General features: G+C 35.2%; 1 protein-coding gene across 1 annotated transcript; it reads left to right on the top strand.

Moving 5' to 3' along the window:
• Positions 1–20785: 20785 nt before the first annotated feature.
• Positions 20786–21523, top strand: LOC131054153 (histone H2A). Its single transcript, XM_057988616.2, has one exon. The coding sequence runs from the start codon at positions 20872–20874 to the stop codon at positions 21286–21288; it is 417 nt and encodes a 138-aa protein (XP_057844599.1). The 5' UTR covers positions 20786–20871; the 3' UTR covers positions 21289–21523.
• Positions 21524–22742: the final 1219 nt, after the last annotated feature.

Here is a 22742-nt window from a genome sequence, read left to right as displayed (position 1 = left end):
TATTTTATTTAGTTTTTTGCTTTTCAGCACTCTGGTGGATATCGTGGTTGTTTCAGGTCCTGGGATCTCTTTTCTGAGTAGGATGTCTCTGTTTTGATTCTCGTTTCTATTTCCAGTCTTCTTATCATTGTAGCTTGTAATTATGCAAACGCACTGAGATAAAGTGCCATCATGCATTGTTTACTCGGAATCTTGCATATCTTGTGTCTCGTTGTACATGCACTGTTGATCAGATGCCATGAGGGGGTTGATGTTTGCCTTTGTTTGCCATCTTCCTTTGTCAAGTGAGTGTTCCTTCCACGACATTTGCCTCATGATGATGTGTCTCAACACCTTTGATGTTCTTGGCTCTTTGTGATGCAGTTGTTTTTGGCTGTCCTTTTCAGTGTTCCTGTCCCTCTCCCACTTCCGCATTATGGGGAGGTTTATCCTGTTGGCTCTAATGCTTCCGTGGTTCGATTGATCAGCTCTTCAGGCTTTGGTTTCTTATGCCATCTGTATCTTCGATTTCAGTTATTTTGCCTTGTTTGCCTCCTGATTCGAGTAGTGTCATTTGAGGGCACTTATGCAAATTACAGTGTTCTCTACCTGGTCATGTTCTAGTTCAGTGGATGTTCTTCAGATCAGCAGTTATTCTTCGACAGAGTTTGCATGTTCTTCATGCTTCAGTGGTGTTCTTTTCCATCTCTTTTTGGAGTAGAGTTTTGTTCCCATGTGGTTTTCTCTATTTCTCCAGTTCATAGAGATTTCATTGTATTTGGGTACCTGATCAGGCCTTGTTGCCGAGACTCATCTTTATTGCTTTTAGTAGTTGTTCCAGGTTTTAGCTACTCCCTAAGTCTAGCTTAAGGGGGGGTGTTAGAGTATTCGGGTATTTACTTGATTAATTAAACATTATTTGTTTAATTATTTAAGTTCCCTTTATTTCTTTTACACTTAAGCTAACTTTAGGTGCATATAATTAATTGTTTTAATTAATTATTATGTGCAAACCTAGGTTTTCCCTTTTTAGGGTTTCTTGACCTATTAAAGGTTGAGTTCTTTCTTTTCATTATAAGAATCACATTACATATTTTTGTGAATATTGGGCTCTCTCTTTTTGGAGCATATTCTCTGTGTTTTGTATGTTCTTCAGATTTTGCTTCATTGCTTCTCCTTGTAACAGTTTATTCGACTTGCAGAAGATCTTCAGGCTCCTGTGGTGTTGTATTTTCTCAACTCCTATATTATCTCCTTCTAAGTTTTTTTGATTAGATGATAAAAACTCAAATGTATTAACTTTGAGAAGGGAGAGGACCTTTGTATAAGTGGTTGGAATCTTCCAAAACATTTTGTAAATGGCAAGAGGATTAGACAATCCAATTTGGTTTTGTAAATCATAGAATCGACAGTTGAGCCTTAGTATTATTCTGAATAACAAATTGTGCCATGTTGATTGTTAATGATGTTCTATGCTAGTTTTACCTATTGGATTCTATTTGAGTTTTTTTGGTGTTTTCCTTTATGAGATTGTAGATTATGTGCACAGACCACCCTCTCATGCTTGTAAAAGGATTCCAGATTGTACCATTATTGCAAAACTTGAAAGGGTTGTATTTAGAATAGTAAGGTTACCTGTTTACGGGTGCTCCCCATTAAAATCGGATTTGAGTATTACATCTTACATGTCTGAGTTACTTTGCATGTTTTTTTCTCCTCTTGATAATGAAATATTTGTGACATATTGTGTCTTGTCCACTTAATAAGTTAATTCCGACTCTCACCACCTGCAGATGTTTTCTAGAAATCTCCATGCTTTTTTGAGTTTCCTTCTTGTTATTTGATAGGGTTAGGTTTAGGGTGTCTCGTTTACCTTTCCACCCCCTTTAAATAAGCGAAGAGTTGGCTTCTAAAATCTAGGAGATCATTTTGCGAGATGCAATGGGTCCCACCCCTATGGAACTTCTCAATTGCCCTGCTTTAGGTCTTCGAACCTAATTGGGGATCAATAGTATTTTTGGGCACACCTAGTGGGAACCTGAATAAACTTACTCTAGGTTGGCACTCTCGAGAAAATGTGATGGGAATTTATTTATGGGATTTCCTGCAAGAAAGCTAAATTATGGCTCTACTCCCTAAGGAAGAGGTTCTCCCAACAGTCAAGGAGATCCAATATGATTTGCAAAGACAATTAAAAGTTATTGATGAAGAAAGGATGCAATAATTTAGCACCATTTTTATCAGGCCAAAGCTCTTGAGTTTCAACATGAGGAAGAAAAGAGGGGAGGACTGCCAACCATAGCCCCCTAATCTATTGGATAAGAGGTTCTTGTAGAACAATATATTACCCATGAAGAAGTAGATTCTACCCAAGACTGGCATTTATCCTTTCCTTTCCTAGAAAATGTATTTTGTCCAACTCTCCTCAACTTGAAACGATTTTACTCTTACAAAGATGGACTGGTAGTCTAGAGGGCGGATTGGTCATTCGAACCACAAATGAAAATCTCAGAACAAGCCATGAGTCCTAATGACTAAGTCACAATAGATAATGATAGTAATGGAGAGGAGTCCCCTATCACTCAAACAAGCAAGGAGGAGACTTAAGAGGCCTACCAGGATGAAAGCAATGTGAATGATTCCCATTTATGGGATTAACTCGAGTTGTTATACAATTCATTGGAGGTAAAGTTTGAGCTCACAAAGCTCATAACATCCCCTCCTGAAGGATACCAATTGGGCTCAGAAGAAGTGACAACTAGTGGTGACTCAACAAATCAAGTGAAATGGTCTCTTGTACCCTCATGCAGATATCCCATAAGATATTTAGTGCAACAAACAAGTAAAATTGTTTTGACTTTGCCCTTTTTTTAGCACAACGATGACTTATCGAAGGTAAGGTCTCTTACCTATTTTGCATTGGATACTAATATTTCCTTAGCCATTATTTTCTCTCTTTGTGATAAAAAGGAAAAGGCCAAATGTACAAAGGATTTGTCACCCCTCTATTTTTTGGTTTATCCCCACAAGTAGGAAAGCCACATAAGATTAGGGATGAAGGGGAGTTATTTTCGAAATCCCATCAATGTATTTATTTGGCTTAAAATTTTAAAATTATAGAAGTACGTAAGTTTTTCTTTTTCAATAAAATGTTACTGCATAATTGCTTGTTTTCATAGACGGGTTGTGTATAGTTTTAATAAAGCATTGTTTTCTTTTTAGAGGTTCATGTGGGCTTGATTACAATTACAAATTACTCTTACAATCTTCGAGGTATTTTAAGATAAAAGAACACAAATTTTCACAAACCGCCATGGATGTTAAGTTCAGAAGTGGGTATTTTTCTACCCATTCATTGGTTATTGTATATAATGAATGTTTCCTCGTCTTTTAATCATTCAAATATAAGAGTTTAATGGATTCAACATTGAACTAAAAAGCAAGATTTTTTTTTATTAACAACTCTTCATGCATGGAAGAAAAGATAACACGTGACCAAGATGGTCCGACTAAACACTATTTAGATTATATTATATATATGTCGAGTCATATTTACAAATTTGCATTTACAATATTTTTAAGCAAAAAATAAAAAAGGGACTATTGATACATCCATTTTGTAGCAACACTGGCATAGGCGTGCAAGAAGGATTCAATTTCCATTTAAACCGAGGGAGTTTTCCTCCTCGTCCTCCATTACCAGGACCTCTTTCTCTCTCGCACTATCAACCGTATCCCACCCATCATCATATAACATGACCTAAAACTCCTCTATCCAACTTGTATCAAAGGCAAGGTCAGTCATGGTGAGTTTACAAAGAAACACACAGGTCGGACTAGAGTGGTCTCAATTCTCCCTTATACTCATGGTACACAAATTAACGATAAAAGGGTGCCAAGGTACTACAATCATCTCGCTCTAGGTATGCCTTCAAGTCAATGGTGATAGGAAACCCTATTCCATATTGTGCCACCTCCAAGATTTGCTCCAAACTACCATTATATTCCTTTCCAAATGACACTTGCATCATTCTAGCTATATCATCCTTTGGCTCTCTTTGGTTTAGCAAAGAATCCATGAGGCGTAATGAGATATTAGAGTTCACTCGGTACCGATCCTCATTATCCATAAAGTCAACTCCCAATATCCATTTCATAGCCACTGTGATTAGGTCATTATCAATCCCTAGAAAATACTCAACGTGAGCATCACTTATCTGCCTTAGATAGGGCCTTTTTTTTCTAGAACTCGTCAATCTCATAGGGGTATCCATATCTAAGAAATGTTGTCACTCTCACTACACTGCTAATTTTCAATTTAGGATGATAATTATAATTAACATGGGCTTGCTTTTATAGACGCCTGCACCATTCGCACAAGCAAGGTTTATTATGGCATGTTATTTTATTAAATTTTCTCGAGGGTCGAATGACGTTAGGAGACATTCCCAAGAGTAGTGTCCACCTAGAGTAAACATTATGTTGTGCAACAACAAGGGATGATCTAAATCATACACCTCAAACGAAGTAAATATTAATGTTTAAATACCATCTTTTGCGGTATAAATCCGCGATGATCTCATTGATGTCATTAACTCATGATTATAACAACATGTAATATTTCAGAATGTCTTGTCACGTAATGTGGCATTCCCATGAGACTCAAACTATAAAGCTTACATTTAATACCTCCACGAACTATGAGCTGACAATTTAATACTTCTTGGGATAAGTGAAAAATCTAAAGGCCACTCTTGCTACCACTCTAGCACCCATCCTCTTTTAATTAAAAAGAAGAAAGAAATCTAACCTTATATCAAAGGGAAAAAGAGGTGAGTGGATAACTCTATCAGGGCTACAGACACCTATCTGGCAGTAGAGAAATGTCCGAAGAGGGTTAGAGCGATATCCTTGATATCCTTGTCGAGGCTATAAATGCCTATCTTGTAACAAGTCTTTATCTGGTTGGCTTAGGGGGATAACTCCAATTACATAGCTTACCCGAACACTTATTATGCCTATCTTCATCTAAGGAGGAAGAAATTAACTACAATGCACACACATGAGTAATGGAACCACTTGCCATAACTTGCAGTTTTTTGAAATTTTGAGTATTTATTACCACGAGTTAAGGACCTTAGGGAGAAAATCCTAATTTATATCGTAAAATGATATTGTTACCACTACTATTTTCTTTTTCATCTTATGGTATATCTTGTTCTCTCTCACACATGACAAAATTTATGTTTAAAGTGCCCCTTTCTCTTCCAAATGACTTTTGTTGATGTTGCTTTGAGTATTTTAATTAGCATTCAAACTCTACAATTTGTGGTACGATAAATTTACATATTTAAAAAGTTCTAAAATCTTTCGTGATTGTCTCTTATGCAGGAGCTTTGTGCCTATAAGGACTTCAACAACATGCACCTTTTTGAACTCCTCACGACAAAGCTCATTGATCCAATCATAAGTGTCTGAAGTGCTAGCCTACAAAGCCAGAGATTTCTAGGTACGATTCCCTATGAGTTGCAAAAACTGTAAAATCCTTTACAGTCATTAGCACCCCAACCTTTTTCTTTCTGATAGATAACTCAATTCCTTGTTGAACAATGGGCCCATGAGACAGGTTTTGGCTTTGCACGTCTCCACAAGCAAAGGCTTTGTTTGTCCAACAAATTTCCGCTAACTCATAATGTGTTGGCCTAGTGGGAAAAAGAGATCACATAGTACAAGGGGCTCCCCAACTCTTTGATGGCTTGTCACATATGATGGGTGGTCAAGTTCCAATTCTAATTATTTCCAAACAGGTCTCTTTGTAGTTCATGAAGAGGGTTATGCAGAATCCAAGCTGGCAGAATTTGATGCAGAGATAATATAAAACCTATGTGTCCAACATGTTGAAGATCAAGGAGGATCTGTAACTCACAACTTTCTAGCATAAAAGTGATCAGATGTCACCATCCCTGATCTAATCTTTCAGAATGGAGATAAGGGGAAAATCTTACCTTCTCTACAGCAAGGAAGGCTATAAAAACTAGGGAGGGGATAGATATAGAATATATACTAGAATGGATATGATATGATCAGATCTTATCTCCTTCTAATTTTTTCAGATAAGATGATAAAAACTCAAATGTATTAACTTCCATAAGGGATAGGACCTATGTATAAGTGGTCAAATCTTCCGAAACATTTTGTGAATGGCAAGATGTTCAGACAATCCAATTTGGTTTTGTAAATCACAGAATTGGCAGTTGAGCCTTAGTATTATTTTGAATAACAAATTGTGTCACATTGCCTCTTTTCATTGTTCTTAATGATGTTTTGTGCTAGTTTTATCAGCTGGATTCTATTTGTGATTTTTTGGGGTTTTCCTTTATGATATTGTGGATCATGTGCATAGACCACTCTTTCATACTCATAAAATGATTCCAGACTATACCATTCTTGCGAAACATGAAAGGGTTGTATATAGAACAGTGAGGTTATCTATTTACGAGTGCTCCCCATTAAAATTGGATTTGAATATCGCGTCGTATATCTGAGTTAATTCACATGCTTTGTTCTCACCGTGCCTTGTCCACTTAATAAGTTAATTTTTACTCTCACTACCTGCAGATGTTTTTTGGAAATCTCTATGCTTTTCTTTAAGTTTCCTTCTTGTTATCCAATAGGGTTAGGTTTAGGACATCCCTTTTCCCTTTCCATCTCGTTTAAATAAATGAAGAGTTGGCTTCTCAAGTCTCAGAGGTCATTCTGTAGGATGTAATGGGCCCCACCCTTGTGGAACTTCTCGATTGCCTTGCTTCAAGTCTTATCGACCCCCTTGGCCCACATGTGGAAAACATGTTGGTCATCCATCATGGGGTGGCCTACTTGATGAGGGAGCTCATCTCTTCTCTTCCAATTCATGTCACCTTATTCACTCGCCTATGATTGTGATTTATCCATCAATCAACCATCGCAGAGTTTGGAGAGGAAACCACGATAGGTTGCTTAGAAATCCTCCTATCTAAGCCCGAGAGTGGAATGAATTACCCCCTCAGCCCACATGTGGAAGACACATTAATCATCCATCGTGGGATGACCTACATAGAAGGGATCTCATATATCCTTTCTCTCCTTGTATTTCCTTCTCTCATCTACATGATTTCTTGTTGGAGATTAAGTAATCTAATGACTAAAGATATAGTTTCATGTTATGACCTATACAAAATATAAGAAATTATGTATTCAATATATTATCATATTGCATACCAAAACATATCATGGATCTTGCTCGAAAGGGTGCTAGGACAACATGTTGTTCCATGTGTGGAGTTACCTCCACTTAATGATAAGGCAAGTTAATTCTAGAACCCAAAATTGTTCTTGATGAGTGAGAAAGGAGATCGAGAAAAAAATCCACTTTTGAGTACTTGGTTAAGTGGAAGGGTCTACCTATAAAAGATGCCACTTGGGAAGGAATTGAGATCTTTGACAATCCAAACTTAAAATCACCTAAGCATAAGAAATCTTGGGAAGGGTGAAGTATCACGTCCCCTCAATGACACCAATATTCACACCATCACTGAGTAAATTAAGGAACACCTACACAAAGAAGATTGTTTTATTTTTTTATACTTTTATAATTTTTTGTATCCTCAATCAAACCAAGACAAATAGACAAAAGGTGTTGACTCTATCCTATGGGATGTTGGCCATATAACCATCATTGATGCTTAAGATGAATTACACATGGTGATCTCATTATTCATCAAGGGAGTGATCTCATTATTACTAAAAGGTATAGATGATGGTTAATTGAAAAGGCAACGATTGTATTCTAAAAATATCAACATCGATTCATTCACGAGAAGGCAACAAGATAAGATGCCCCTTTGAAAGGGTTGCAACAAAGTAGGAGACACAACCCTTCATTATTCTAGAGGGTATACGAGGCAAAGATAAATTTGAAGGAAGGCATTAAATCAAGAAAAAGAAGATCATAAAACAATATCTAATCTGCACTCAAAATTCTTAAAGAAATCTACAAGAACTTGTATTCTACAAGTGTTTTGGCATATGTAGACACCTTAAAATGTCTCATTAATTGGACACTAATTATTCATCTTGTTATTACTTTAATCTTATTTCTTCTCAACTAACTCAATCATCACCTATCACGTTACTAATTATTCAATTTCTATCCTTTAATCAATTCATCATTTAACCTCTTTCTCAAATATTAATTAAATATTTATTATTTAATTAATCACGATTAATTCCCTTAATTAAAATTTATTATTATTTAATTAATCCCATCTCTAATGATCAAATAACTTTATTTAATTAATTAACTTATTCCTCCAATTACCCAAATTCGAATTTCAACTCATTTCATCTAATTCCAATTTCCCAAATTAACATTTCACCAAATCAATAAATTTCACGTGCATTTCAACATTCGAAAACTAAAATTCAAATCTAAATAAAGATGAAATTGAATTTCAATTCAAAAATCCTACAACACGTGTTGAAAATCATAACTGATTGATCAAATTAGTTAGCTAATTAGTTAACTCGATTAACTCTTCAATCTCCCATTTTCATTTCAAATCACCTTTTTTGACTAATCAATCAATTCAGCCTTCTCCACAATCAATCTAGTCAATTAGCTAATCTATTAAGTCATCTCCCTAGTCGATTTAGCCCATTGATCAATCAAATGAGTTAACAAATTAATCTATCCTGTTAACAAATCAATCAATTCACTTAACTGATAAATCAAAATCAGTGAACTATCAATCAACACTCTGGTTCCAAATCTCACCCCATCTCACCTGAAAATCTAAAAATTCAACTTCATTTCATATCAATTTTCCTAGAATCACAGAATTATAATCTTTGAAGCAATTGTCTATCTTATGCAGAAATTTCAGTGCAACTCCTAAGAGCCATCCTACATCTACAATTCGGAGAAGAGAAATGGAAGCCTTGTTACATCAATCGAGGGAGTTTAATTGGATTTCATTCATTATACAATTGATTTAGCATTATTTCATTATCATTTAGGAGTTAACTGTAATTGGATTTAGAGTTGTGAGTCACTCTTTTACATCTGATTATCTTGATGATTAATTTACCCCTAAGAAACAATGGTGAACCCGACGTGAAATAACAACAATTTGATTTGAAAATTTGTGTATGCCTACAGGTTTCCATTTTTTGAAAGTTTTCATTTTTGACATGTTTTCATTTCTGGAAAGTTTCCATTTTTGGTAGGTTCTTTTTTTTGGCATGTTTCTATTTTTGGTAGGTTTCCGTTTTGGAAAGTTTTCATTTTGGCAGGTTTCTAGATCTGACAGGTTTCTATTTTTGGTAGGTTACTATTTGTAGCAAGTTTCCATTTTTAGTAGGTTTCTATTTGTAGCAAATTCTTCTAAAAAAATAATTAAAAAAAAAATGTTGTAATTTTGATTTCTATTACTAATATCATGTTGCAACGTGTGGCGAGGAAGAATAGAGAAGGCACGATTAGTCAGAGATTTTTCATCAAACTACTAATGTGTGTTTGTAGGATTTCTAGATTTAGCCAATCTTTAGATTTGGGTTTAAAAATGAACATGTATGGTTGAACATTTCAATTTGGTGCTTAAAAAGAACATGAAACGCACTCTTGAATGACTGGGCTTAAAATTGAACAAGACAAACTCATATTTAGATTTGGTTTAAAATTGACATGAACATGCGGATCTCATATTTTGATTTTGGGTTTTAAATGGACATGTGCCTGTTTTATGCTTACTATGGCTCACATACTGCATTCTTAAGGGAAAAGAACTCTAGAGCGCTTGCTCTTTGTCTTGGGTGGACCTACTGTTGCATGAAGTACCTTCCCATTCGCCTTCGGGGTCTTGGGAGATTAGGAAAAGTGATAAAAACACCTATATTTTTATTTTCAGTAGTGAGGGGTATCTTTGACTGGGGATTTTATCACCCCACAAAGGTACTTCGAATTGGGATGCGTTGGGGATATCATCTCTCCCAGCATACTCTTGAGTGGGTTTTTCGAGCCGCTGTATAAATATATTAGTTAGGCGACTGAAGTGTTGAGTGAATTCGACGCATGTGGGGGCCTTCGTTGCACCGATAAGCTTAACTAAAGCCTTAAGTGGCTTGCTTTGAGAATTCATCATTGGATCAGGACCCCTCAAAATTATAACAAGAACCAGAGTAGTGTCCCAAATCGCATGTTCAATGGTTTCGGGAGTGCCAATCGTACCCCATAGATACCCTTCATGTACCTTGCATGATGAGACAAAAATCTCTCAGTTATAAGATCTTCGGATCTTCAGGGTAAGTGAGATTGGCATGCCCGAGAAGTGTGTGTCGTGGAGTGGAGCCGGTGTTGCCAGGCTCTCTAGTTGTCTATCTTGTCTTGGTATTTTATTGTAAGGGCCTCATTGAATGGTTTCCAATTTTCAACCTAGGCTTTGTCTACTGTGATTTTCTATGTATCACATATGTTCTAGACTGGTATAGAGTCAGTTTTGATTTGAGCTAATTCAAGCCCTCCCTTGCATAACTCTGGTTTCCAAAGTCTATCAGAACAAAATTCAATTGGCCATACTTATCTACCAATTGTGTTCTCATAGTCGTAAAGTTGTCAATCAAACAAAATTTTGTCTTCCAACTATCCATCCAAAACAATAAAATTACCAAGCAAGGGCCTTAATTCGAAACAAAAACATCTTATTGCCATCTTTTATGATCATAGGTGTGTCCAAAGTCCTTATTCCTCATCTTGCATGTAATCCAAAGTTAAAAGAAATGATCCCTGAAATAAATCAAGATCAAGAACAAACCCTTTCGTCTAATCCAATTTTTGATCAAAATCCCACCTGTCAAGAATTTTATGATGATCCCCTAATATTTTTGTATTTCGTCCAAGATGATCCTCTTCCATCTCGAAAGCAAAGTGTTCTTTTAAGTCCCATTCAACAACCATCTCCTAAGCAAGATCCTGATATCTCCTCTCTCCCCTCCAATGATCCAATTCAAAATCAAGAGTGAAGCACAAACTTCAGTGATCCTATTCCAAGTCAAGATCAAAGTATCATTTCTTCTAAATCCAAGTTTACATAGTCTTTATCCTCCAAATCCATCTTGGGTCCTTTTATGCCAAAATCAAAGTCTCCCTCTCTTCCATATATCTTAAGGCCCTGCATTCCTCCATTGCCTATTCATATGATCCCTAGCTCGCAATCCAATTACCATATCATAATTCAATATCGGAAAGGGTACACATCTTTGAGCACCTTCCAATCGTCTACCTACATCAAGCCATAAAAAATACCTCTATATCATTCCTATCTATCCATCAACCCATTCCGTTTGGAAGAAATTTGGATGTCAAGAATAAATTCCACAATTCCAAAAATCCACATACATTCAAAGATCAACATGTCCCGTCTGAAAGACATGTAAAAACAAAGTTAAATATGAACCAAAAGCAAAAGGCAATATCCAAAAGGCTACAAAGGCCCATTATGGGAAAATAAAAATCCTAAACTATGTGGATTCCTAAGTCTCTCATAGAACCAATGCATTCCAAAGGATAAAAAACAATAGAAAAATCAAAATCAATGTGGTTTCCCATAAAATCATTACAATCGAAGGAAAAATCAAAATTGGCATCCAGACTTGCTATTCCAAATGCTTCCCTCAATCATCTATCTACACATCTCCCACTTTCCAAATCTATTCTTCCTTCATCTATTTTGAGTCCTTATGTCTTGAGTTCCACATCCACTCTCCATCAAAACCTCAAAAACCAAAATCTATTTGTCCTTCATCACTCCACCACCCCTCAAGGTGTGCGCCAACATTGATCTTGAAAACATTTCTATCCGCCCAATCACAAATCTTCCAACATCACATCTGCTATCCAACACCTCTTTTTCATCCTTTCATCCCTCCCATTCAATCCGTTGCATAAATCCTTCATTTGTGAAATAGGCATTTATGTTATTTGGTCACACGCTCACCCATGTTTGATCTATTTCCTAGATATATATTCATGAAACACTTCACAATCAAAGGTTGTTCTTCTTTAACACTATATTTTGGTTGGGATGCATACTCGATCTTGAAAGAGAATCACTTATTGTATCTTAATACTGACATTTGTTGATTACATCTCAGAAACTTAACCAATTTCCCTAAGTCATTGTGGTTTCTTAGGTGAAGATATGTCTTGCGAAAAATCTAAAATCCTACTTTAGTGCCACTGTAATTCTCTAACCCACATGAGGTTCATTTCTTAGGAGCCAATGCATAAAAGAATAAGTGACAAGAGAAAAATAATTATCATTTAAAAAAAATATAACATGAGCAAGAAAACAAATACCAAGAAAACAAAAGAAAAAATGCAATGAAATGCAATATCAATATGCTTGGATTTGGGAACATGCGAGTAACTCCATCGGGGCTATGGATTCCTGGTTGACAATGGAGCAATATTCATGAGATTACAACGATAACCTCATCGGAGCTATGGACGCTTATTGGCAACAAGGCTCTATCCAGGATGCTTTTGAAGTCAGCTTAACTCGTGTTACTAGTCACGCCAGATTCTAAAGATTACAATGATCATATGAGATAGAATGAACCCACTTGCACACACATGTGTAATCAAAGACTAAGTACCTTGATCCAATTTGGGATTCTTCTTCCCTTTTGAGTGTGCTTCCTAGTCACTAGATATGTTCAGTTGAATTTTTCGGAGGTTCTAAGTGTGGATTGGGTCTCTATCTTTGAAATGTTCAAAAACACTTATTCAGGTGGCGCTACATGTTCTAAATATTTCACATGACGCCTTTTTGGAAAATATATACCTGTACACTTGGCGACAAGTTTCATCCACTCTATCCTTCCTACCGCATCTTCTCTTATCCTTCATCCACTACCTATCACCCTATCTACATCCATTTGTTTTTCCATCTTTGATCTTGATAAAGCTAAGGATCTTAATAAGCATCAAGCATCCTCTCTGCTTCACCTTGTCAATATCCTCTAGTCCATATCCCTTATCTAATCCATTCATTCCTCTTGTCATCCATTACTACCTATGATCTTGCTTCTCCTATCCATATCCTTTCTTCTATCCATATCTTATCTCCATCCATATCTCCTTTTTCATCCCTTGATCTTGATCTTGATAAAAAAAATTAAGGACCAAAAGAAAAATGCAAAACATGGTTTTGAAAAGCTCTTGATATTTCCCTTCATGTTCCATAATAAGCTACCTCTGTCTTTCTCCTATCTATCTCCACTTCAACTGTTCATTCATCCATTCATAATAAATCAAAAAATAACAAATAAACTGGGGGCATAGTTGAAAAAATCCTAAAAATCGTAAAAAAAATCTCTCTCAAAAAAAAAGAAAAAAAAAGGAAAAATCTTTCAAAAAAATCCCAAAATAACAAATAAACTTTGAAAAACCTAAAAATAAAAAACTAATAAAAACACAAAACAATCCATTAATCACAATTCACAATAAATTATCCTTTGCAAACAACAAGCTTTTCAATAGACACAAAACAAATCAAAACATTAAGCTTAACAAATCATGCATCAGCATACAAACTACCAAGCTGGTATACAACCTAACCAAACAATTACCTATCAATTTAAGCATCCTTATCAAACAACGTGCCTTTACAGATACATCGTTCCTAAAACAAACACTTATCAGATATCATGTCCTAATGGATACATCTTTCCTACAATGGACATCCTATCAAAAAATCATCCTATCAAGAAACACTTATCCTTGGCAAGAAGATCAGTATGGTTGTTGACTCATTTGGTCAAGTTAGTCTTATCTTTTATTGATTTATCTTTATCAATTTATGTTGGATCGTGTTCCTATGCTACACAAGGATGTCCACACATGACTAGAGGAGTTGTGATGGACATGATCTTTTTCTTTGTTTGTTGTTTGTGGTGTGAACCGATGAAGTTGTGGGGCAATGGTACCTTGGGTGTTTGTGTTGGTACGTTCATTCAGCAAGTATCCTATGCAAAAATAAAGTTGAGGATCACTATGCTTGTGACTATCGCACATACCTCGACCCTTGGTGCTATACCCATAATAGAGGGGTTCACTCCTTGTCTACCATGTGTTTGTTTCTAAAATGGGATATCATTCACACCTTGGTTCCTTATACCCTGGTGTACAAAGTTCCATTGATATGTAATAAGGCTCAATGATGAAAATGAAGGCACGGGAAGTTGTGGTTATATATTTTTCAATCTCCGTCTTATCTATAATTCCATCTCAAATCATTTTCTCACATCAACTATTTTATCTATCAGTCAATTCTATTTCCTAACATTCTTCACTTCTTACTAATATCTTCATCATTCATCCAACTTTCATCGATCGTTTGTCTTGTAAAGGATTTATCTTTCGTGAAACCAGACATGATCATCTCTCTTCGTCTTATACAAGATGTATCTTTCCTGAAATCAGACACGATCATCTATCTTCGTCTTATACAAGATGTATCCTTCCTGAAACCAGACGTTTTGATCATCTTTGTCCCATACAAGATGTTTCCTTCTTGAAACCAGATTTGATTTTTATCTTATCAATCCAATCAATCCTATCAATCTCATCAATCCTATCAATCTTATCAATCAACCAATCTACAAATCATTCTAACCATTTCTTCTATCTAAACAAATCCATTCATGTCATGAACTAATCATTCTTCATCTCTCATATAACATTCTTCTTCTTTTGAGAGAACATTCATGCCTTCAATGCACAGACAATCTCTCGAGGGGGCATCCTACCTCCATTGCAAGGGCAAATTTTTTTTCATTTTTCTTTGAAACAACGTCGTTTTGACATTGTCTCAACGAGGGGCAAACGTAGACACCCAAAAATGTCTCATTAATTGCACACTAATTATTAGTCTTATTATTTAATTAATTATTTAATGAATTTAATCTTATTTCTTCTCAACTGACTCGATCATCACCTACCATGTTACTAATTATTCAATTTCTAACTTTTAATCAATTCATCATTTAACCTCTTTCTCAAATATTAATTAAATATTAATTACTTAAATAATTACAATTAATTTCTCTAATTAATCTCATTTCTAATGATTAAATAAATTTATTTAAATTATTTAATTAATTTACTTATTCCTCCAATTACCAAATTCGAATTTCAAGTCATTTCATCTAATTCCAATTTCTCAAATTAACATTTCACCAAATCTGAATTTCATCAAATTTCAATAAATTTCATGTGCATTTCAACATTCAAAAATCAAAAATCAAATCTAAATAAAGATGAAATTGAATTACAATTCAAAAATCCTACAACACATGCTGAAAATCATAACCGAATGATCAATTCAGTTAACTCAATTAACTCTTCAATCTCCCCTTTTCACTCCAAGTCACCTTTTCTAGCTAACCAATCAATTCAGTCTTCTCCTCAATCAATCTAGTCAACTGGGTAATCTATTAAGTCATCTCCCTAATCAATTTAGTCCATTGATCAATCAGACGAGTTAACAAATCAATCTATCCTATTAACAGGTCAATCAATTCACTTAACTGATCAATCAAAATCAGTGAACTATCAATCAACACTTTAGTTCCAAATCTCACCCCATCTCACCCGAAAATCTATAAATTCAACCTTAGTTCACATCAATTTTCCTAGAATCACATAATTATAATCCTTGAAGCAATTGTCTATCTTATGCAGAATTTCAGTGCAACACCTGAGAGCCAGCCTACATCTACAATTCGAAGAAGAGTAATGGAAGCCTTGTTAAATCAATTGAGGGAGTTTAATTAGATTTCATTAATTATTCAATTGATTTAGCATTATTTCATTGTCATTTAGAAGTTAATTGTAATTGGATTTAGAGTTGCGATTCGCTCTTTTACATCTAATTATCTTGATGATTAATTTACCCCTAAGAAACAGTATGCAATATGCTAATATATCAAATACATAATTTCTTATATTTTGTATGTCATAATATGAAACTATATTCTTTAGTCATTGGATTACTTAATCTCCAACAAGAAATCATGTAGAGAGCAGGAGGAAATACAAGGGGGGAGAGAAGATATGAGATCTCTTCTAAGTAGGCCACCCTATGATGGATGACTGATGTGTCTACAACCGCATGTGGGATAAGGGGGTATTGCATTTCGCTCTTGGGCTTAGATAGGAGGATTTATGGGCAATGTATTATGGTTTTCTCTCCAAATTCCGTGATGGATGATTGTTGGAGAAATCACAATTGTAGGCAGGTGAATAAGGTGACACGAATTGGGAGGGCAAAGATGACCTCCCCCATCAGATAGGCCATCTCATGATGGATGAATAATGTGTTTGCCACATGTGGGCCAAGAGGGTTTTATATTCGCCCTTGGGCTTAATTTGAGGCATGCTTTCGACACCCTATCTTCTCTCCCTAATTCACTCCCTATCATGGTTGAACTCTAAAAATGAACTATAGATATTACATGATTTGTTTAAATAGATGAAGATGGTTTTGTTTGTGTGTGTGTGTGTGTGTGCATGTGCACGTGCACGCGTGTGATTGATCCCTAACCTCTATTATAGGTTAAATATTTTTTATGAATTATATTTTCAACATTGTCTAACATGATTGAAGGACCTAAACCAAGAAACATTACAACATTCCAATTTTTTTCAGTCTTTTAGACTTTCCGCCTTTTTCATCCCTTTATACCTTTGCATCCATCCCATCTCTACCTTTCCTCTATTGATGTCATCCTTTGCTGACATGATCACCTCATTAGAGTTTTGGAGTGTCTCGTCTTTCTTTTGATGACCAGTAAATATATCAAAGATGGCCTCATGGATCGATGCTTGACAAATTAGTACTTCATTGGGATATTAGAGATGAACATGCTCTCATGACTAACCCAATATGCATGCAATTCAAAAGATCCTTGGTAATTTGATTGTTTGATAAGGTAAGAGTAATAAAGGTTTTATCAGGATGTCAAAGGTTTTAATGCTTCTCTCCTAAGTTTGACAGGCATGTAGGTAAGTGATAACTCGATACTCCATCAATAAAAACAAAGCTACTCTAGAGGGCATTTTTCCTTATGCCCACCACTTTGTGTCAACATTGATGCATGTCAATGCCTACAACTACCATATTTCAATCTAATATCATCCACAAAATGTTTTAAATATATTTTGATATGAATCTAAAGGAGAAAGATGACACTCAATTACTTTAATTATTATTTGTAGAAGCTTGGGTTAGAGCACCACTCACAAATCGTGATTTCAATGATTTTATCGAGTGTCTTCTTTACACACTATTATACATACCATTAATACTATAGGTGATGGTGGTTCATGATTGGAGTCCGTCCACACTCCTTGGAAATACAAAATGCATGATTTGTGGTAGATTTAGGTTTAAAATACAATAAAACCTCAACAATAAGACACAGTTGTCACTTGCAACTATAGGAAATCATAGATTTTCTAGGCCCTCATGCAACTGCATGTTTTCCTTTTGGGGTGACTTGTGGAAGGATACATGAATATTGAGTTTCATTTTCAAGAGAGGAGGACATCTTTGGGTTGGAGAGGGGTGTAATAGACAAAAGAATCACAAAATAGAACCACAGAAAGAGGTAATGGTTCCAAATTTGGGTGTTGCACTTTTGTTATCGTAAAAATGTATGTTTATCCCAAATGTATAATAACATATTTAACCTTTGTAGATTAAGTGATTAAATGTAGGCTTGACCTTGGTTGAGTATCTACCTATGCATGTTGTACATTTTAGATGTTATTTTAATTAGTTGGTCAACCAAATGATTGTAAAATCCTTGTAAGGACTTTGTATGGTATCTTCTCGGAACAATGAAGAAAATGTATGGGTTTGCTCATGAATTAAGTTGACTCGTTCAATAGTTTGCAACTATCAATTTCTTTGAATGTATATGTAGAACGTAGCTTGCTTCCACGTTTTGAAAGGCACAATCTTTTACAATATCTTGATTAAGGTATCATCTTGGTTTTAGTTATCACATGTTTGAATGAATTTAGAGATTCTTTTTGCAAATTGGATAAGGGCATGAATCTATTAATATCCTTTTCTCCCCATCACTCACTACACACACAATAAATTTGAACATCTTCTTAGTTTTATTTTAAATGCCATATCCTAATTTCCATTACATCAAAGAGGTTATCTTAAAACACATTAATTGATGGTTGTGTGGTAGATCATTGTTCCAATAAGGTGATGAACCTCGAGTTTCCCAAGCCAACATATAGGTATGAAGTAACAACTGAAATATGAGTGCACTATGCAAAAGTATGGTCAGTGTTAACGTAATTTATGTGTTTCTATGATAACATCTATTATAACACATTAGGCAAGCCCTTCTTCGTATTATATAGTTAGAAGTGACAGAGGTCTTAACCACCTCAACAATGGGTCCTACGTTGTCTACCTGAACATAGGTTTTGTGATATTATTCCCAAGTTTAACACCCCTAACACTTGGGACACTATCCAACCTTAGGGATTTGGGGTTTATAACTCACATTTAATCAAACATAGGCATAATAGTTGAACATGCTTCTTAAGGAGGAGGGAGATTGATGTTTGTATAACTTGTTGAACTTATCTTTTGAAACACACCCTTGTAATTTGTATCCCATAAGGCCTGAATATTAACAAGATATGAAGGACATCAATCAAATCCAAAGGATTAACATCAATACCCAAACTAACAAGATTTCATGTAGGCATATGTTTAGTACTAGTCATGCATTGCCTATCCACATGTGCAACATAAGCATTATGGTAAAACTATCCTCCTCGTTAATATAGGTAGTATTATTTAGATTCTCTTAAATAGGCCCATTAACTTGTTTCGTTGCCATGTGAAGCTTTATTCGAGGGCTCATTCTTAGTAGGAAGTGAGATAATAGTTGAGAACTTGGCATACAATCATGAGAGAGAGAGAGAGAGAGAGAGAGAGAGAGAGAGAGAGAGAGAGAGAGAGAGAGAGAGAGAGAGAGAGAGAGAGAGAGAGAGAGAGAGAGAGAGAGAGAGAGAGAGAGAAGGTGAAACAAGACAATTCTTCGCATCGTGCTTAATAAAATATAGTAGGAAAACACACTATTTGAAATTTGTAGGTTCGTAGAGTACAACAAAGTAGTCAATAATTAAATTAATTTGATCAGAGGAACCAAGTATAGACTAGTAATGATCTTAACTTTGTGTATAAAGAGGAAACTTTTATTATAATTGGTGGCTCAACTCTAGAATTTGTCATCGCATTTACATTAGTAGGTATTTCGCAAATTGAAACACAAAACATTCTATGGACGGGGTAAAAATTGCCCTCATAAACTAGATCCATATATTCATGACCTTGATCCTACAACTCAAAAGACAAAATTTATTGTTTTTGTCTTCAAAAAATGGTGTTCACCTATGTATATCCAAACTTGATTATGTTTGAAAGCATCAACAAGATCTAGAATTGATTAAGGTAATTTGAATCTTGTCTTGACTGTAGTTAGGCTCGAATACACCAATTAAACAATGTTGGAACAAGATTAAAGACATGACACACATAATACAAATGCCTAGGCATATGTGCTCATGCGTTGGTACAATGATTGTTGTATGTGTTTTTATGATATGAAACTTTTTGTCACGAGAGAATCCCTCAATGATTTAGGGCTTTGTCCTCTAATACAATGCTTTAGAATCCAAATTTGAATATCGTGTGTGCAAGTTAACAAGTAATGATTGGTTAGATCTGAGGTTGTTTAAGGCCACAATTAAATTTGAATTACAAAAATTGGAGGTCAAGGATACAATGATCTTCATTTGAAATAAAGGTCCCTCATGTGGTTGTGGCCTAGGACAAGTAACACAAAGATTGGGGTTTGGGATCCATTAGAAAATTGGGACCCAAGTTCATTTTAGGTAGAAGACAAGTAGTAACTTTTGCATGACAAATATTAAAATAAAATACTAGTCTTTTACATAAAAATAAAACTCAAAACTACAGTTATAAACCAAAAAACATTAGAATCAAAGGGTTGTAATTTGATTGATTGAACACAATTAGTGATGGTGATGGTACATTCTTTGATTATGCCATCCATCAAGACTCAAATCCCCCACAGGTGCAATAATGAAGGACAAGGCTAGGATTATGTCTCAAGTGACTATAGTTGAATGGATATTCTTATTCCTTCACTATTAACCAAATAAATTTTGAGCTAAGACTCATAATCTTATAATAAATAAGTACAAATGATTTTGTAAATTTGATACAAACACCAGCCTCAATAATGTCAATAATGTACATATGTGCATAGGATTCTTTACTTCAAATGCTAAAAGAATTACTATAGTCAAGACATAAGAAAACAACCATTATGTCATCTTTTCCTTTATGCCTAACATCTAAATCTTAAGTACCTACTTAATTACCATGGTATTCACTTTGCGCAAAGAAACCACAATTACTCGGTGAGGTTCCCGGTAATTATTTTTTACTTAGCCGAAATGCAAAATCGAGGGCTTTTTATTTATTTTTGATTTAAAGAAAACATCGATTGGTGAATTGGGTTGTCCATGGATCAAGCTAAAATGCATCTCAACCGTCCATGATTATCGAATCGGACGATCAGTCAAACCCTTGAACACTGAACACAGCGGCCTTATATAAGTAGGCCTACGGCAATGAAAAATTATTTTATACCGTCTGAGTTTCGTTTTGGAGTCTGCCATACTTTTTTCTTTGAAAGCTTTTGTGGGTGAACAGTTTTAGTTAATCTGAAACAATGGAGTCAGGAGGTGCAAAGGGAGGGAGAGGAGGGAGAAAGGGTGGAGTGAAGAAGAAAAGTGTTTCAAGGTCTGTCAAGGCAGGGCTTCAATTTCCTGTTGGCAGACTGGCCAGGCTTCTGAAAAAGGGCAGATATGCTAAGAGAGTTGGATCTGGTGCCCCCATTTATATTGCTGCTGTAATGGAGTACTTGGCAGCAGAAGTGCTGGAGCTTGCTGGTAATGCTGCTAGGGACAACAAGAAGAAGACAATAAACCCTAGGCATCTTCTGCTCGCAATCAGGAATGATGAAGAATTGGGGAAGTTGTTGAGCGGCGTTACCATTGCCCATGGAGGAGTTCTGCCAAACATACAACAGGTGCTTCTTCCCAAGAAGCCCGCTTCTGATAAGGAGCCCAAATCTCCCAAGAAGTAATGACCTGTGTTTTTTAGCTTTGCGACCTCAGATTTCTAAAATCGGTGTTTCATAACACATCTTTATTTTGATTTGCTCTCTCTGTTAGGGCATTGGTAATAGTGTTATCAAATTTTTATGCCTCTTTCTTAGGGGTTTTTGTAAGTAAATTTCAATGATCTGCCGGGGGAAATGTCCTGTCTGGGTTTTGAATTAAAAGTGTTCTTCATGGAAAATGCATAGAGTTGTTTCCTCATCTTTTGCTGTGCAATGCGTTTATATTGAAGTTTTGTTATATCATGCTGGATTTGTGGATTGGTAAGGCAAGATTTTGATATATTACAATTTTAGCGGCGCAGCTATGCAATTTCGATACTCTGCATCTTTCTGTGTTTGTTTTCATCACTGTCTGAACATAATTAAATGAGTATTCTAAACCCTCCAGTTAATTTCTTTTGCAATTCTTTTGATATTTAGTATAATTTGTTTGAATGGAGATCGACTCTGTAAGCAGTAATAGCAGAATGTAAACACATGCATTGGAATATTTAAGGATTGAAAGTAGGGTATGCAGGGGATGCATTTTATCTCTTTTTTATTTTTTTTATTTTTTTGTTTCCTGTTATTTTAGAGAGTGCATATTTGAACTTAGAATATCATGCAATCCTGGACTGCCTTTAGCGTGGCATTGTGAATTTACTTAAATTTCAGCGTTGAGAAGCTCTGATTATATGATTCAAATACACCAAAACTATATTAACCGTCAAAAATATTTTCTAGGTGGATAGTTTCTGGTTACATAGTTCAGATTTGCTAAAAGTATATTGACTGTATTCAAAAGAACCATAGTATAACATTGAAGTAGTTAAATGTGCAATGTAGTAGTTTTCCTCTTTATACTAAAAATGCAACAACATAAAGGCGAACTGGTATGTTTTAAATATATGTTTTTGTTCTTCTAGTTTTTGTATTGCTGGTATCAACAATACAGAGTAAATTGTTCTGTTTTTAGAATTGTTTTTTATTGTAGTGGGGTTCCTGAACTTAAGTATTAGGGATCTGAAAGTATGTTATGATAAATTGGGGTTAAAATTATGAGATTAAGTCTTGTTTGATGCAAGATATTTGCGATAAGATGGGGCATTGAGTGTTAAAGGCTTCTTACGATTAAATAATTATATGAGGGATGGCACATTGAGTGCACATGCTATCATAGAATAAATTATGAGATCAAATCTTGTTGGGTGTAAAATGTTTATTTCAAAATGAGGATGGGAAAAAATGAGGACGAGACATTGAGTGCATATGTTATTTACCATATGTTATTTATGGTAAGATATTTATTTGTCTTTAAAGTTCATAATTCTATGATTCAAATGAAGACTGAAAAATCTATGCACTCAATAGTATGTCCCATCCTTGTCTTTTATGGAATATGAGATAAGTCTTGTTGGGTCATAGAAGATGAGGATGTG

The sequence above is a fragment of the Cryptomeria japonica genome, chromosome 9, assembly GCF_030272615.1.
Source record: "Cryptomeria japonica chromosome 9, Sugi_1.0, whole genome shotgun sequence".
In the NCBI taxonomy this organism is placed as follows: domain Eukaryota; kingdom Viridiplantae; phylum Streptophyta; class Pinopsida; order Cupressales; family Cupressaceae; genus Cryptomeria; species Cryptomeria japonica.
This window is presented reverse-complemented; position numbering and strand designations above follow the sequence as displayed.

What these genes read in the sequence shown, in the direction of transcription:
- LOC131054153 (XM_057988616.2), top strand. Translation starts at nt 20,872, where the DNA reads ATGGAGTCAGGAGGTGCAAAGGGAGGGAGAGGAGGGAGAAAGGGTGGA.